Here is a 17,845-nt window from a genome sequence, read left to right as displayed (position 1 = left end):
CTCGCTAATCCGGACTAGATGGGACCGGACTCTATCCATATTATCGAAAATCTGGATTAAACGGAATGACGTTTTTTTTAAATTGCTAATAAATATAAACAAAAAACTCCACATATATGTATACAAATTCAATATTTATTGATTTAAAATTTTACATTACACATTATTATTGTTATTATTATGATATATGTATTACATATTATGTACAAATATCAATACAAATTTAAAGAAAATAAGACTGAACTCACTTGAAAAAATAATACAAGCACAATACATTTGCAATCGAAACGATAATATCTAAATCATGGGTATTCCAGAACATAAACATTATACATGAGTAGTTAAGTACGAAATATGAATTGTCAGGATTATCCAGGTGTCCGGATTAGTGAGACTCCTCTGTAATTAAATGTCTGCTATTCAGAATTGTTTTACATATTTTAGTTTACAAACTGAGAAGGGGTACTCAAAAAATTGTAATGGTAAAAAAGGGTACAGTGTCTATACAAGCTTTAGAACCCCTTGGTTAAAGAAATTAACCCAGTTTTTATGTTTTTTAATAAAAGTTGGTAACTTATAATTTCAACTTTAATTACAGCAGTTCTCATATCAAACTTATTTCCACCTTAATTTCTACTCATAAAAATGTAAATATCTAAATATCTTTTCTTATTATATTATATATTGGTATACTTTCAAAATACAAATTTAGAATAAACAGATATATTTCATCCAATATTCAGGAAGGTATACAAGTATTTAATATAAATATAATATTAGAGTCATTCGTTTGTACCTTCTTATTACTTTATTTAACGTCTTACAAATTAAAATTAAAAGTATAGTTCTTACTTGGCAAAGGTCATTTCTTATATTTCTCAAAGTACTTTTTTGTACACATGGATTTACTTCACTATTAGTTAAAATTAATTGATGCTAAAAAATGTACTTTGAAATATTAATACATCATTTGTAAAATAGTAGGCATCGTTATCATAAGCGAGTCTCACATAGAGTTAGAATTTTTAAAGGAATCAGTATGTAATAAAAAAAACTTATAAAAATCAATTTTATAAAAAAAGTGTTTTTAATTAAAATCGTAGTTATTATTAATATTAAATTAAGCATTTACAGTGTCACAGTGATATTAAAATTGGTAATAAAAAATAAAGTAAAAATAGTAAAAATAAAAAATATAATGTTGAGTATTATTATTTGAGTAGATAAGACACAGACAAATGCAACAACCGTCGCGACGCGTTGCTGCAATATGTCGTGAAACGGGTTATATACATGCAAAGCGTAGAGCGTCAAGCGTTAGGTCAGTAAAAAATTGTATCAAGTTATATAATTTATTTTTGCGCTTTTATCCCACTACCAAGGTACAAAAACACAAATTCATTTTGCGCTTTTGAGTTATCGAAAAAAAGGTCGATTTGCGCTTTCAGGTTTCACCTAATATTTATAATAAAATTAAATATACGAGTAGAAACGAATATCACCACTCGAATGAGTGAACAATATTAACTCCCAAATGAGTGGCACTCTATTTTTTTACACGCTTTTCGTCGCAAAATATTTGTTGTCACGCGTCACCGATAAATTTAAATTTAATATATTATTATACGTACCATTGCCTATTTAGACAGTGTCCATAACTATATTACTATAATTGTAGTGTTTGGTATCAAATTATTGTAGTGAACAGAGCAACTTTTACCTAGGTACATATTATTAGGTATAGGTACATAAATTACGGTTTATTTCATAATTGTTTCGTAGGTACATACTTATAGTTTATTTTTTTCTAGGAATGAAAATCGGTAATTATTAGAATAATTTAATATTTAATAATGTTGTATATTAATATACCGATTGACGATAAAAAAATACACGATTGAAAATAAAATAATAATTTCATAAAAAGACATTATTAAAATCGCCCACAAACTTTCGGGAAAATGTTCACATATACGTAAATAATAATAATAATAATGTTAGGAAAAAATATTAGAGTGATTATGTAAATATTATGAAACACTTACATTCATGTCATTTCAGCGGCGAGGGGACTGCAGTCCTCTCACCCCCCCCACACAATAAATACGCCATTGTCAGAAACGGTCACATTCGAGTGGTTCATATTATTCTATTGTAATATTAAATACATTATTAATTGTGATTGTTCGTACACATTACGACAAGGAAAAAGCACTCGAAATCGTACACCTCTGCTCACGTCTAGTGGCAGCCGACCATTACAATAATGACAATAATATAACGTCTTCGTGGTGATATAGAACATATCGATTGTGGAATCCGAAGTTCCGTACCACTAAAAAGTACCTACCCAAGCTGTTAATTGGTATACGAAAAGTGACTACCATTCCGATTTGAAGTCTCAGCGTTTGAAACGGCATTGTTTTTTGTATTCAAAAGATATTCGTGCAAAACTGTAGCAAATTTCAACCAGAGTCCGCAGTATTTTGCGTTCGACGCCATCGGCATGAACTTTCAGACCGTGTTGCTGTTGGCCATCATCCCTGTACAACTGTACTTGGTGTTCGACGAGGTCCAGTTAATGTGGGTTGACGACGACAGGACCATCCATTTGCATTCTGTGTCGACGGACATGATCGGCGCGATCAGCATTTTGCTGACGGCCATGTGCAGCGTCCGACTGCGGCACATCCAGCATTCGCTGAGCCGCGTGCAACGGTCACTCCAAATCAAAGTCGACAACCGTGGTCAACAAGCCGACGTTGTCGCGGTCGGCCACTGGTCAATCAAATACCGGACCCGTTGTTGGCTGGTTCCGGCAGTGATCATGTTCGGTTACCTCAAGTACGGTCGGCTAATGGAGCACGGCGAGAAGACCGCTCAGTCGGGTATCGTGGCGTTGCTTAGCACGATATCGTTAGCCGGCAACTATTACGTGACGCTCATGTTTGTGGATCACGTGTTTTTCGTTAAAAGGTCAGTAACACAGGTTATACAACCGGTGCTAGATTTAGCTTGATATCATTTGAGTAACCCGAGTCTTTGAGCGACTTTGCGTTCAGAATAAATATACTTTACGCAAGGATTTCAAATGAATCTAATAGTTAGGTTTTGTTGATTGAATGACACGTTTAAAACTATGTTTGAAAAATTATATTTATGTATAAATACTAATTCACCGCCATAATATACTGTCATGATAGTAGGTTTAGTTTTACTACCCCAACGTATATATTGATAATTATCATCATATTATCAAGAATTAGATAATAGATATTATAAATAAATATATTAGAGTTAAATTGTGAAATTATGTTGTTTCGTGAAATATCTGGGTTCTTAATACACTAACCAAATTAAGGCGAAAACCGAAGATATATAACCATAAGATATTTTATAAATTCTCCGTGCCCGTTCCATTATATTGTGTATATTGGAAGTTGTTAAGATAAATTTAGATTCCTGTGGTTTGTGAACTAGTTTGGGTCGCTACTCTTTTTCGTTATATGTTGTATGGTCTGTTACTCTGTTGTATGTAACAGGTACGAAGATTAAATTATAATAATAATAACAATGAAACACTATCAGATGGTATTAGTCTACAACACGTCTCGTCGCTACAATCCATAAACTTATAAACATTTATCTCGCCTCTATTCACTGTAATTTGAGGGAGCTTATTTCTTGTCGAATAGTGTTATATTTTATGATGACTTTTCTTGTATGCATTAAGTCGGTATAATCAAGTCGTATAACATTTTATTTAAATAAAAAAAATGATTATGTTCACGGTTTATAAATGTACATGTACCACTAACTGATGTATTAATCGTGAGAACAGTGAATATTGTATAGTGTAATTCAAAATGTCACCAAAGTCAATCTGGTAATATTAAATAATAGGTACCTACCTGTTCCACGTTTCAAATTTAGGCACTAGACAGTTGATGGTTTAACCTAATTTTTAAAATGTTGTTTTGTAACAAGTTATATTGAATAGAAAAAGAAAATGTTGTAAAAGTTGTACAAGTTTATATTTTTATATACGTATTTTTGATTTTTATTTTTTGTCCGAATTCCATTTTATTCGAAATGTATGTGACAAATATAAAATACTAAATTGTTCCCAAATGTAATCAATTATCAAAATAATGATTTTTAATCTGTAATTTAGCATTTAACTTACAGGCAATAAAATGTTATATTTTATTAACTATTCTTAGTTTTGGATTGTATAAAATAACTTGTATTATTCTACGCAATTTCTAGATTTAGATAATTTTAATTTTAATGTAAATACATTATAGCTAAAGCAATATGTTAAATTATAACGGTAACAAATAAATAAATATAAATATAGGTATATGGTTGATTGTTGAAACTATGAAACTTACCCAAAGAAATAGTGGATATCAGAGTACTATATTATGTAGGTACGTATAGCCGTATAGGTACCCATGAAATCTGGCGATATAATTATATTGTTTTTAAGGAAGTTTTCACAAAGGAACAACTTAAATTAGAAAAAAAATTTTAAAAATAATACACATATTTAATTTTAACGCATAAGATAAGTTTACAAAAACAATAATTTAATAAATAAATAAATTATAATTTAGAATTACAATGTAAAGGTATCAATACCCATTAGATCCTTGGCCAGCAGATTCTGATGAAAATCCTCCCGGAGAACTTTTTCCGAATCCATTATTCTGTCCAGATCCACCAAGATCCGATTCCCCGTATTGCCCAGATCCAAATCCGTTACCATGTAAACTGGATCCAATACTATTTTGTGAACCATATGGAGAAGAACCTCCCCCATGAGAGTCAAATCCTCCACTATTTTGACCACCGTATGAACCAGAACCTCCACTGGTTTGACCACTGTAGGAACCAGGACCACCACCATTTTGACCACCTTGACCGGCAGAACCACCAGCATTTTGACTACCATAAGAGCCAATACCTCCATTGTTTTGGCCATAGGAGCCAGAACCTCCACCATTTTGACTGCCATAGTTGTTAGATCCTCGAGAACTAGATTCATTTGGCCCACCGAATTGTCCACGACCATTTCGTCCGGATTTTCCAAAAAAGCTATTGAAACTCACTTTAGCGGCTGGAGGAGCATTTTGATTTGGATTAAAATTTCCACCATTGGTTCCAAAATTTCCATTATTACCTCCTAAACCATTACCTCCATATCCACCACTACCTCCTGAACCTCCATTTCCATATCCTCCACTACCTCCTAGACCACCATTCGAATAACCTCCACTACCTCCACTACCTCCATTTCCTCGTCCATTATTACCTCCATTTCCATAACCTCCACTACCACCACCACTTCCACCAAATCCTCCATTTCCATATCCTCCAGCTCCACTTGAACCCCCACTACCACCAAAACCTCCATTTCCATATCCTCCAGCTCCACTTGAACCACCACTACCACCAAAACCTCCATTTCCATATCCTCCAGCTCCATTTGAACCACCACTACCACCAAAACCTCCATTTCCATATCCACCAGCTCCACTTCCACCACTACTACCGCCAAAACCTCCATTTCCATATCCTCCACTACCTCCCGCACCACCACTTCCATATTCTCCACCACCACTGGAACCACTATTTAAACCACTAGCTCCACTTCCATATCCTCCAAAACCATTGTTGGATCCACCATAGCCGCCGCTATTGTCATTAGGGCCACAGTTTATGGCCCCTGCATTTTGACTTCCTGAATTTCTTGTATTTCCATTGAAACCATTCCCATAGCTACCCTTTCCGCCCTGACCTTGGCCAAGAATGCCAGATGCAGGGCCATAACCAGAACCACCATTTGGTCTTCCGGAGGCTGTCGACCTTCCTGTAGAAGCAGATGCACCATATTTTCCATTGGGCGATGAATAACTTCCTTGTCCTCCTGACTGTTCATATTGCTGGCAAATACACAATCTCAATAGATATACCACAATAATTAATTTCTGAAACAAACATAAATCTATTTATTAGTTTATATCCAAACTCACTTGTATAGTAAAGGGAAATATTACTAAATATGTATTAACATAAAATATATTTACCAATAAAGCACATTATGGAACATAAAATATAATTCTCAATAATAAGTAATAACCTATAATTAAATCTTGAATGTAACCTAAATTTCCCCAAAAAATGCTAATTTATTAAACGTATAAATAAATAAAAAGTTAAATGTAATGTTTTTCAATTATTCTAAAGCTCTTAATTAATACACTCTTTGACTTCTATAACCACATAAAACATTCTGTATCAACAAGCACAGCTCATTACTCATTATTAGTGGCATATTTAGGATCTTGGCTTGGGAGTGATGTATTCAATCAGAGTTCAGTGAGTTATGAGGACTCCCTGGCTCCTCCCTCGACCACCAAAAATTACCTTAAAACTATGATAGCTTTATAACGTTATAAACAAAATTATAAATTATGCTCTGTTATCCGAAAGGTTAAATATTTTTGATTCTGAGTGCAGTAAATTAATGTATTGTATTAACTATTTACAATGATTTGTTTTTTTCTATTTTCAACATTTTTGGTAGTAAAAATAATCTGATTTAACCTCAACATCAGGTTAACATATGGTTTTGAGTAACAATCTCAGTTTTTCCATAATTTTTTGTTTGATTTTCTTGACGCTCTTGAAAACTATTGGGAATTTTTTACTTTTGATTCCCTAAAGTACCAACAACATTCACTGTCCTACCAGAAAAGATTTTGATGAAGATAATCAAATAATCTTTACTAGGTACCTTAAAAGGTGGTGAAAGACAAACAAAAAAAACACACATCATTGTAAAATTAATACATTCATTGCACCTATCAGAATTAAAAATTTTAATAGAAGAATGCACACACATTTTTCTACCTTAAACAAAAAAAAAGTTTGATGAAAAGTTAATTATTTATGGCCATAAAATATTTTCAAATTGCATACATTTTTTTTAAAAATTATTTATTTTGAATATTTTATACAAGGATTTATAGGAGGACACAAACTCTCCGTTATTAATTGTTTTTTGTATGCAATGATTGATTGTTGAATATAAACATAACACATCCATTACAATGACTTGACAACTATTGTACAGCAGAGCAATACCCACTACTGTCTACATTTTTCCTTGTAATACTATGTTAATAAAATATATTATATATTAGTTATTACCTACCTTTAAGTATAAATGTATTCAATTTTGTTTTAATAATTAACCTATACTCAGTGGTATGACTATTTTGTTATTTATAGATACATAGCTTACGTTATAGTCATCAACATCTTAAACACAAAATCTAACTCTATATTTTATGTAGGTACTTAAGTCATAAATTAATTATTCTGGCATAATTTTGATATTACGGTGACATACTAATCCATTTAACCTATTCTTAGTTCTTCCCGTGCGGCTAGTTAGTGTTTACCTATGTTATAATAAAATATTGTACCCTTAATACATTATACATATCTACTAATTATTTTATAAAATTAGAATACCCCGTGTTTGTTTTCTCAGAATTAACATAGATCATTTGACCATGCAGTACTCGCATGTATTGTATCCGACCTATTGTGTTACTACTTACTAATGCATGACATTACCATTAATACAACTCAGTCAGCAGTCTACACTATAAGAATTAATGTAAAACGTTTATAATATTTATCTGCTTATTTATGATTAGGGCTGGAATGTATATGTAATAAAAAACCAAAAATATGTACATATTTATGTAATTAAAATGGCCAAAATATGAAATATTAAATAAAAATTATAACAAAAAATAAAACAAAAGTAGTCGAAAAAATTCAAAAATATGTCAACTTGAAAAATACAATTCTATACCTACTTATAAACACTTTCAATTTTTAAGAGTACTTATATTTTCTAAATATAAATGTGTAATACTACAAAACCAATAATTGTGATGATGTAAATTGACAAATTATTTAACATATTAGAATATTGTTGTCGAAATTTTAGAAAAATGTAAACAATAATCAGACATTTTACGAATTATGTAAACATATGTAAAGTACAATTTGTGTCTTATTTCATTGCAAATCACTTGATACGAATTCATCATGTTTTAGTAAAAACATGTATGTATTTACATAATATACATCCCAGCCTTATTTATAATAAATATATAATACTATAGGTAATAATATATATTATACATTATAATATATTTGTATGTACCTTAATGCTATAATGATAATGAATTTACATATTATGCTATTGTTAGCACGTATTACAAATAAGGGAGTCAGAGCGAGGGCAGAGCGGTGTCATTACAAAATCGTATTTCCCAGGAAAAACACAAGTTTAGTGAAATAAACAGATGTCGATCATTTTTGAAAGATGAAACTTGATGTAGGTAGAATGTAGATCATATCACTCAGAATTTAAAATCTTTTTTTCAGAAATGATAATAAACGTATATCTACATAACACACTTTTGTGACTTTGTATATCTTGGTGTTTATTTTTCTGGCTTCTTTTAATGTTCATTCAAAAACTTAAAACTAAAATAAAAAAGATCAAATTACGAAGAATTTTCGAGGCGTCATTGTTTTTCCTACTCAGTCGTTTTTGATTACATTTTTCTATACGTCATATTGTATGGCAATCAGTCTTGTAACTAGAAATATGCTTAATTTTTTACCTTTAATAAATAGCCCATACACTCTAAACCAAAATAACTTATATTAAACAATTTTTTTTTAAATGTTAAAATTAAAAAAAAATTGAGGTTGAAAATTAATATATTTAACATTTAATTCATATATAATAAATAATACAAAATACATTTTAAAATTTTATGTCAACAACCAAAATAATAACCAACATTCGTTGACCGTTACAATCATAACATTTTGTAATTACATTATTTTATCAACTAGTTTATACTTCGTAGAATATAAATAATGAAATGAAAAATATTTATTTTGAAACATTTTTAACGTTGTATTTTAAATACTGCGCAATAATCAAGAAATATCAAACTACAGTAATACGAACTAAAAAAGTCGTAAAACAAAACTGTTTTGGTTAGGTCATCGCATCTAAAAAGAAACTGTTTTACCATAAGAGGTGTGCAAATGTGCAATGATGATATTCTCCTGCAGTAGTTAGATGGACGATGACTCCACGACAGATAGATAAATTATCGTGTATAGAACAGGTAACCTAACCTGACGGATTGCTCTGTATGCTCAAACACTTTTCATGAAAGGAGTGTATTATTATCTAGGTACTTGATAATAAGGAGAATGAGTAATAAAAGTCAAACGGTTGCAGGTGTCTGTAGTTCTTAAGTTGGCCACTGTACTTATGTGGCTATGTATAGTACCCACGCATGCATTAAAATCGTGACACAAAATACTTATCGAACCAAGTTAATTTAATAAATATGTCGACTCTTAGTAGCTCGAATAAATCACATTTCAGAAAAATTATGTAAATAAGTTAAAAGCAATAATGATGATATCGAAAATTTATTTATACCACCCAATTGTATAATGAACAATATAACTAATAAAAATGTATTAAGAGGACTCCACACCCGCACGTGTTGTCTGTGTCTTACAAGTACTTAACATGGCAAATGTACTCTCAGCAGATCACTTTTAGCTCTGTTAGGTTAAAAACCACAGTGAATCGACACATTATGAAACTTGATGGTAAGAACATTATGTGTGTTTCTTACATTGGTTTTTTACGATATACTTCAATTTTTTAGCAAGTTTTGAGTAAATTAAAAATGCTCATAATTCACTTAAAAATTGAACCAATATACGAACACAGGTAATGTTCTTACTATCGAGTTTCCCAATAGGTTGATTCACTCTAATTTTTAAACTAACAAAGCTAAACGCGATCTGCTGAACGTAAATTTGCCATGTTAATTAAGCACTTGCAACACACGCGGGTGTCCTCTTAAATAAAGAAAAACAATAACCGTATTCATCGATTTTCAAAAAAAAATAACATCCAAGTTATGAATATCTATAAGAATATAAATGTAAATTCAATAAGCTTTGAGTTACCCGGAGTCGACTGTATAACAACACTACAACAACGTAATGCAAGTAGGCGCTTTTATAGCCTGGTTCATAACGGGTAGGTACGTCGTTTGTCGTATCGTGTCGTGTGCCTTTTATCGTATTCCGACTGACCGTTGTAATCACGGTATCAACACTCACTATAAACCACGATCAACCGTGAAATTTACCGCTTGCAGAGTTGGGCAGATCTCAACTCTTGGACACGACACGTCACGACCCACGGCGTGGCTGTGGACCCGTGGTTAACGCGTGGCCTGCGGCCGTGTGACAGGCGGAACACCCGGCAATGTCGTTAAGAAAATGCGATCGTTACCTCAGCGGTCATCATCGTTGCGGACACGCGGTGGCCCGGCGTGCGCTTGTCGGCGATTGGCGGGGCGCGTCCGGTTCTCGGCGGTCACGTGGACGAGATGGACGGCTGTCGTGGCGACGTCGTATCGTAGACCCGGCTGGGGCGTAGACGTGTGTAAGTGCGTCGGAAGGCGGTTGAGCGAACGACGGAGACGACTGTGTGGTTGTCACTTAAACGGTCGGAAGAGTACGAGTGTTGTGGATGGTGCCGCGCCCGGCGTTATATATACGTCGCGCGCGGCCAGACAAAAGTGTGCTGCGACTCGCGAGCGTTTCGTGTGCGGCCTTCCGAGCCGCCGAGGAACAATAATGAATTAGAAAATTATAATGAACGATTATGATGTCACTCGCCGCAACCTTTTTAGCGCCGTTTATGATACCCGTCACGAAGGGTCGTCTCGACGCGCGCGAGCACAATAGACGCCGATGACGTAGTCGCACGCGACGCGCCGTGCACAGTCGTTCAGACAAAATCTGGTTGGGTGGCGGCGGTGAATCGGTCCGCTGTAAAAGCTCGCCGGCATCGGTTTAGGGCCTTGAGTGGATGACTGCCGATTCACACCCATTATGTCATATTATTATTATTATTGTAATCGCGGCCCGCGCGGGAGAAGTCTACGGCAAATTCGCCGGACGAGACAAACGGAAAAAAGGAAACCAGTCACCGCAGACGATAACATTTATATATATTAAGCGTAATATAGGTAGGTATTATAATACAAATCGTCTCGAGGACTTTGCCGTCGTCTGTCAGCTCTCCGTCAGTCACTATCACGCACGACGACCTTCAGTGCCCGTCAAACCGCCACCGACTCACCACCCCCCACGTCCCGCCTACCACATTAAGGTGACTCGTAATATTATAATGTGTGTATAGACACTCAATAGGTACGCCAAACCTATAGAGAAATGAAAACGTTTGTAAATACATTTTCAATACCAGTTAGTGATTTTGTTTCTAAAAATGATCCTGTCCGGAAGTATTGTAGAAATTACACGTTTACTTGCTTTTACTATCAAATTATGATCACATATTATTACAACATATAACTATAATTATATAATTAAAACAATATGGCCGTGTACAACAACAGAACAAATGTTCCAATATCTCATTGCATTTTTATTCATTTTTCTTAACTTATCTCTAACTATACTAAAATACATAATAATAATATACTGTAGTGTGAGTGTTATGCACTCGTTAAGCATCAATATGTAATTAATTTGATATAGGTATACTGGCGACATTAGTACTACGATACCAGGTACTGCAATATTTTGTATCTATTAACTATAAAATAAGTGTAAAGCAAGTAGGAAGTGGATAAATATTTCTATATTGATGTTTTTTGTGTATTTTAGTTTTATTATTATTATTATTTATTTGTATTTGTATTATGTATTTAATGTTCACACATTTAAATGAAAAAAAGAAAAGTTTCTTGGATAAAAGCCTGTTTGGGTTCTAATTTAAAAGTTCAAATTTTAACATAATTCGTCAAATCACGAAAATATGTAAATCATTTTGAAGTTCAAAACTCGTTACATTTTTTTTTTTTATTTTTTTTATTTATTAAATTTTTATTGTTTTAACATAATCTTTGTTTTTAAAATTTTTTCTTTTTATATAATATAGAGTAAAAGAGTGTTATAATAGTGTATAGGATAATTTATAAATTGTTTTAATTTAACTATTTTTTTTTGATTTTAAAACCAATGGCTGAAAATGTGATACAATATTCTCTCATATAGATACAAGAAGTTTTTAATACAATAATACCTACTGAAAATTTGAAAAAAGTTTATAGCAACGCCACATACATTTTTATGAGTTTAATAATTTTAACAAAATAATCAAAATATTAATCTTAAAAACTTTAAACTTGCCATCAATGATTAAATTAACAATATTTAAATAAATCATAAAATAGCGTTAGAAATATAAGCTGACAGGTCGTCTCCGCTCAGAAGCGTTTTTTATCGTACCGACACATAATATAAAAACCATTGAAGGGATTAGGGACAAGAGCAATACCTGTAAGAGTTAATACCGACACAGTGGTTACTGATTAACTATAACTGATAAACATGACAGATAACTTGCGTCCGAGTTACTAATTACTATTATCACTAGGACAATGGGAAGAATTTTATCTGTGGTGTACTAATAATACTATTACAATTATTTAATAATTAATTTCAATTTATCTCATCAATAATTTTTTCCCGTAAGTAAATAGTAGTATGCACGCAGGCTCAGAATTACTAGACGCATACACATTATATACCTATATAGATTATAGAATAATTTCGCAACTTCTCGCGCGAAAGCTGCAGGCATTCTAAACAGGACACTTGAACACGGTGCCTACTGCACAATATAATATATTTTAAGGTTATTGTCTTTTCAGAGTGTTGAACAAACTGAATGTCCAGGTAACGGATGCATTCGGCTCGGTTTCGGCATCGTTTCTGTCGGGATTCTCCGTGTCTGCCGCACGACTCGCGTACCTGGACATATGCGACGTTTGCACAACGCTGACGAGAGCGTTCCAAACGCAATTGTTCCTCAACATCGTGGGCAACGTGTTTGGCGTCACGTTCATGATGCTCTCCGCGTTTAACACGCTCATGTCCGACGGCGCGGACACCATCCGAATCACGCTGTACTGCCTGTACGAATCTCTGATACGCATGCTGCAGATGTACTTCATCATTGACGCTTGCCATACGGCCGTCGAACAGGTAAGTGTTAACCGTGATATTTACTGATGTATTATAAATATTATGATAACAGATTATAATGCAACCTGCCGGCTGCCGATGACGCGTATGTAAGTCTTGTCGACCCGACCGACTTTATTGTATTGTACTACTTCTCAAAGGAATTATAAATAATTCATTTACTGTACGGTATATATTATACACTCAATACTGGTACCTATATCGTTTTGTTTGGGTGGGAGCATTTGGGTTTGAAAATAGCTTTGAAGAAATTATCAAATTTTGAATCAGACAATTTCATACTTTAAACGAATAATGGTAATGACGCTGTAGTTTGTAAGTAAGAAATAATATTTATTTAAAACAAAATTAAGCAAAAACGACAAGTAAATGAGTGGAGTTCAAGCACAATTTGTTCAATTTGTTTTGCTTACTATACATATAGTACCTACAGGAACTTAAATTATAATTGGTACAATTAATAAGTTAACAGCCGAGTTGGGTCACACAAAATGTATTTTTATTATTAAGCACTACCCTTCTATTGTCAATATAACACACAAAATATCTTCAGAGAAGTTTTTTTGGCTGGTTAATATACTAAATATTCTAAAACTAGGTCCGTCGGCGCTCTCTCTCTCTATCTTTTTCTAGTTATAGGTATATATAGCTATTAGCTGTATATTGTATAGTATATAAATAGATATATAATAATAATTAATTTTTAACATATTAGATATTCTAATGATTAATATTACTCTTCACCAATATATTATAACTATATGTGGAAGGCCGTATATGGATTCTACTCCTCCCTCTATAAAAAAGGATATCTTGCCACTCCTCTCCTCAAAATATGTACCTATATAGATAATATATATATATATTTATTTGAGAGGTAGAGATTGAATTAAAAATGAGCCTTAGCGCGGCGCGACGATTTTGCTTAAGACATGGTCTTATCGAATTGGTAGCTGTGCTGCTCGTTCCGGAGACTGTTTTAGAATGTTATGTGTGTTTTCATAAATTAAATTTCATGAGAAAAAAAATTTAAGATCCCTGCGAGTTCAATGTTGAAACATACATTAAATAACCAATAAACCAAATCCTCACGTTTTGGTACTTTCGTATTCCTTATACTCAAAGGATCAAAAAGAGTTCAGCTTTAACCTATATGATCGTCTCATACCCTCGCACACGACCCTCTAGGTATACGTAATGATTCTCGTCAAAGACAATTATAGAATTAACGCTTTTAGCATTACTTTAATGAGGTACGATGGTATACGGTTGTTAGTTTAACGTTCGTTTCTTCTGAAACAGAATTACTTGAGGTTTCGAACACCACTGCGCAAATGTGCAATTCAGTTTGGAAAAACTTATTCCACTCAGTGTACGTAAGTGCCATATTATGTAGTATGCCCCTGCGTTGTTCCTTTTAAAAGGTAAGAACGCCAAACTCGGACCAAGTTTTTGGTCGGAAACAGTTATAATGGTATAACAATTTAAAAACAGTCATAAAATAAAACACTTAGCCCGTGTTAAGTTGTCGCGTCATTTGAGTACAACCGTCGCACCTACGCTTCTGCCGAGTTTCACAACAACGGTACAGTTCGTACCTGCGAGTGCGGCGGTGTTAAACAATTAAATATAACGTCGACTCAGCGCAATTTGCTTCGTTTGCCAGGCCTAAATTAATTGATTACTGCCTAAAATATATTTCCATATGAAAACTACATATTATATAAATTATAATTTGAAATTTGAAATTGACGACCGTCTACAATAAACGACGGTGTCATCGAAAAATACACTAAATATATCGCAGGCATACGAATAAATTACGATCAAGTCCGCGTATAGATTATACATGATAACCTACAGCTTTTTAGCCTGTCCTTTCATACTTTATTTTAAATACAGACGGATGGAATGGTTATATGTCTATTTATTAAACATAAATCTAATAAAAATATTGCTTTAGTTCATAATTTGCTTTAATTGAAAGTATTGATTTCTTATGAAAACATTAATATTGATCTACTGTTTAGGCGAATTCCATTAATATCACATTTCAAAAGAAAATTAATGAATATCATCAAGTAAACCTCACAAAGAGAAAGGTATGTAGCTAATATAAAAAATTATAATATTATAATACATTATATATATATTAAATACTTGTTCTGCATTCCTCAGTAATTATAAAAATAAAATCACACTTTTTGAGTATACTGTTGTCCTGAAATATTAAGTTATCAATACGACGCGACGCTTCTAACATTAAAATATTTTTTTGTCAAATCTTTAAAATTAAAAGCATTATATAATTCATTAACAGGACATTTCATCCACAATAAACGTCGTATAAATGATAAATCGACATAACAAATAAATTAAGATAAAAGAATCAAACTGTTGACGAAATGATTTGGTACAATCTTTTGGTTTACAATACTATACAATAAAGTATTATCATTAAGTATATTATATTGTATACAATAAAAACTTAATGGCATTACTCATAAATTATAATTTATCTAATTTAGATTTTTATTATTTTAAGTTAAAAGAAAAAATTAGTAGGCATTTTTACTTTAAAGTAAAATTAATACTTTTTTATTTGTATAGGTACAACTATTCATTTTGGAGATGTTGGATCATAAAATAGAGTTTGTTATTTACGGTTTTATTTGCCTGGACTTTGAAATGTTTGTATCGGTATGTCAACATAAGTCTTACCATTATATAGAATGTATTTTGTGAAATTTTAAATATTATAATTTCAGATAATAGGTACCATAGCTACGTATTTTTTGATTTTGGTACAATTAGGATCTTCACCTGATGTCTTGGTACAATCGTTTAACGTAACGTCAACAACAACAACAATGACACCCGGTGCATTCAAAACAAAATCAAATTATACTACTCGCACTTGAATAAAACAATTTCATAAAAATGAATGTATTTTAAATTTTAGAATGTAATATGTTGGCTGTTTTTAAAATGTATTTTATTGACATATTATAATTACAAAATATGGCACGCATACTAATCACGGTAACCATTAAGTTGGGTATCTTTAGAAAAATAAAAATAAAATAACGGTATACTTTAGGTATAATTTGGCAAACATTTGTGTATACTATATTAGGTATATTATAATTTAAATTACACTAAAATAATTGTTACTATTGATTCACATTTAAAAACGCTAAAATTAGTATGTTTTCATATTTGTTTAACATTAACCTTAAGCCTATGCAACTAAGAGAATAATAACAAGGTTTTTAGATCTGATTTTCCAGGTTCATTGTTGAAGGCCACAATTACTGTAGCATTATTACATTTGACGTTTGTCCTTTGATTAAAAACATAGGAAACTGTCAAACAGTGTTAATGATTTACATTTAACTATTGCAACCAAAAAACTTTCAAATATAATTATATAAGTATCACGATCGTGATTTGAAAATTAAAAAAAAGCCACATGAATAATATTGTTATTTGTTATAAACTTATCCAATGACACCGATTTAGATTGAAGTATTAAACCATTGTACAATTAAATAATATAGGTGTATTGCACTATTGCAGTATGTATTATGTTTATTTAATAAATATTTTGTTTAGATATGACATATCCACATATCATACATAATCTAATGTATCCACTATATATACTTATTATAAGTTATGTGCTCTGTGTGTTAATTAATTATTATAAATATTGTAGTATAGAATATAATGTTTTGTTAATTCATAAGATATTTTTTGATTTTTATAGCTATATGTAGTAACTAGTAAGTACTTACATTGGGTGCATATCGGCTATCCGTATAATTTGCTAATACGTGTGGATTCTAAATGTAGTTGAAATCTGTTCAAATTGTGCTTTTGGATGAAGCCCTACCCCTAAAAAAATATTTCTTATAATAGATTTATACATTTTATAGCATATCTATTTGTCACAAATACACTACAATGACTAATGTTTTAGATTCTGAGCAAAGCGATGAATGTATTGATTTTACAATAATGTGTGTTTTTATATTTATTTATTTGTGTCTGTCATCAGTCATCACGGTTTCTTGTAGTAAAAGTGCTTCGATTTTCTTAAATAGCAGTGTTTCTGGTAGGAAAGTGAATCTAGTTAGTGCATCCGGGAGGTTAAAATTTAAAATTCCCAATAGTTTTCAAAATCAACAGGAAAAACGAACAAAAAATTAAGGAAAAACGGGAATTTTTACGCAAGACCAATTTTCGAAAAACTCGATATTAGTTTTTACTTTTTAGTATAACTCTAACAAAAATGACAGAAGATACATGACATTTTCATTAAATATTTGTGTAAGCATTTTCTATACACCATACAATTTTCAATGTATATTGATTTGTGTTGAACTATTTATAGGCATATTAAATTTTCGATTATTATTTGTTTTTTTTAAACTGAAGTCGATAAAAAAATTTTCACTCCGTCAAAAAACTTGAAAATGTAATACAATGTTCCTTGTCAGTTGTTGTTAATGGAAATTAAAAAAAGTTGAGCGTAAATCCACAATAATTTGAATTTAAACTTAGAATTTTCATAAAATTCGTAAAAATCAAGAAAATTTGCAAATTACCTTTAGTTAGAAATTCA

At 31.9% G+C, this 17,845-nt stretch overlaps 2 protein-coding genes across 3 annotated transcripts; one reads left to right on the top strand and one right to left on the bottom strand.

The window, feature by feature from the left end:
- Window positions 1-2,204: 2,204 nt before the first annotated feature.
- Window positions 2,205-16,904, top strand: LOC111038611. The gene is made up of 5 exons (XM_022321778.1): window positions 2,205-2,976; window positions 12,885-13,218; window positions 15,249-15,320; window positions 15,829-15,918; window positions 15,987-16,904. Exons 1-5 carry the CDS (start codon window positions 2,507-2,509, stop codon window positions 16,137-16,139), a joined length of 1,119 nt encoding a protein of 372 aa, XP_022177470.1. The 5' UTR covers window positions 2,205-2,506; the 3' UTR covers window positions 16,140-16,904.
- Window positions 4,325-10,961, bottom strand: LOC111038610 (glycine-rich protein DOT1-like). Of its 2 annotated transcripts, XM_022321777.1 has the most exons (3): window positions 10,433-10,961; window positions 5,567-5,993; window positions 4,325-5,362 (listed from the first exon to the last, which is right to left on the bottom strand). In XM_022321777.1, the coding sequence occupies exons 1-3, from the start codon at window positions 10,445-10,447 to the stop codon at window positions 4,638-4,640; spliced, it is 1,167 nt and encodes a 388-aa protein (XP_022177469.1). In that variant the 5' UTR covers window positions 10,448-10,961; the 3' UTR covers window positions 4,325-4,637. The 2 variants fall into 2 exon arrangements, with proteins under 2 accessions (XP_022177469.1, XP_022177468.1); XM_022321776.1 differs by having other exon boundaries at window positions 4,326-5,993; window positions 10,433-10,960.
- Window positions 16,905-17,845: the final 941 nt, after the last annotated feature.

Source organism: Myzus persicae, unplaced genomic scaffold, assembly GCF_001856785.1.
Source record: "Myzus persicae strain clone G006 unplaced genomic scaffold, MPER_G0061.0, whole genome shotgun sequence".
Taxonomy (NCBI): Eukaryota; Metazoa; Arthropoda; class Insecta; order Hemiptera; family Aphididae; genus Myzus; species Myzus persicae.
This window is presented reverse-complemented; position numbering and strand designations above follow the sequence as displayed.

Excerpts from the sequence above, each read along its gene's own strand:
- LOC111038611 (XM_022321778.1), top strand. The coding sequence starts at position 2,507 with ATGAACTTTCAGACCGTGTTGCTGTTGGCCATCATCCCTGTACAACTG. Across the intron at positions 2,977-12,884 it reads CACGTGTTTTTCGTTAAAAG|AGTGTTGAACAAACTGAATG; the intron begins GTCAGTAACACA and ends TTGTCTTTTCAG. Across the intron at positions 13,219-15,248 it reads GCCATACGGCCGTCGAACAG|GCGAATTCCATTAATATCAC; the intron begins GTAAGTGTTAAC and ends TCTACTGTTTAG.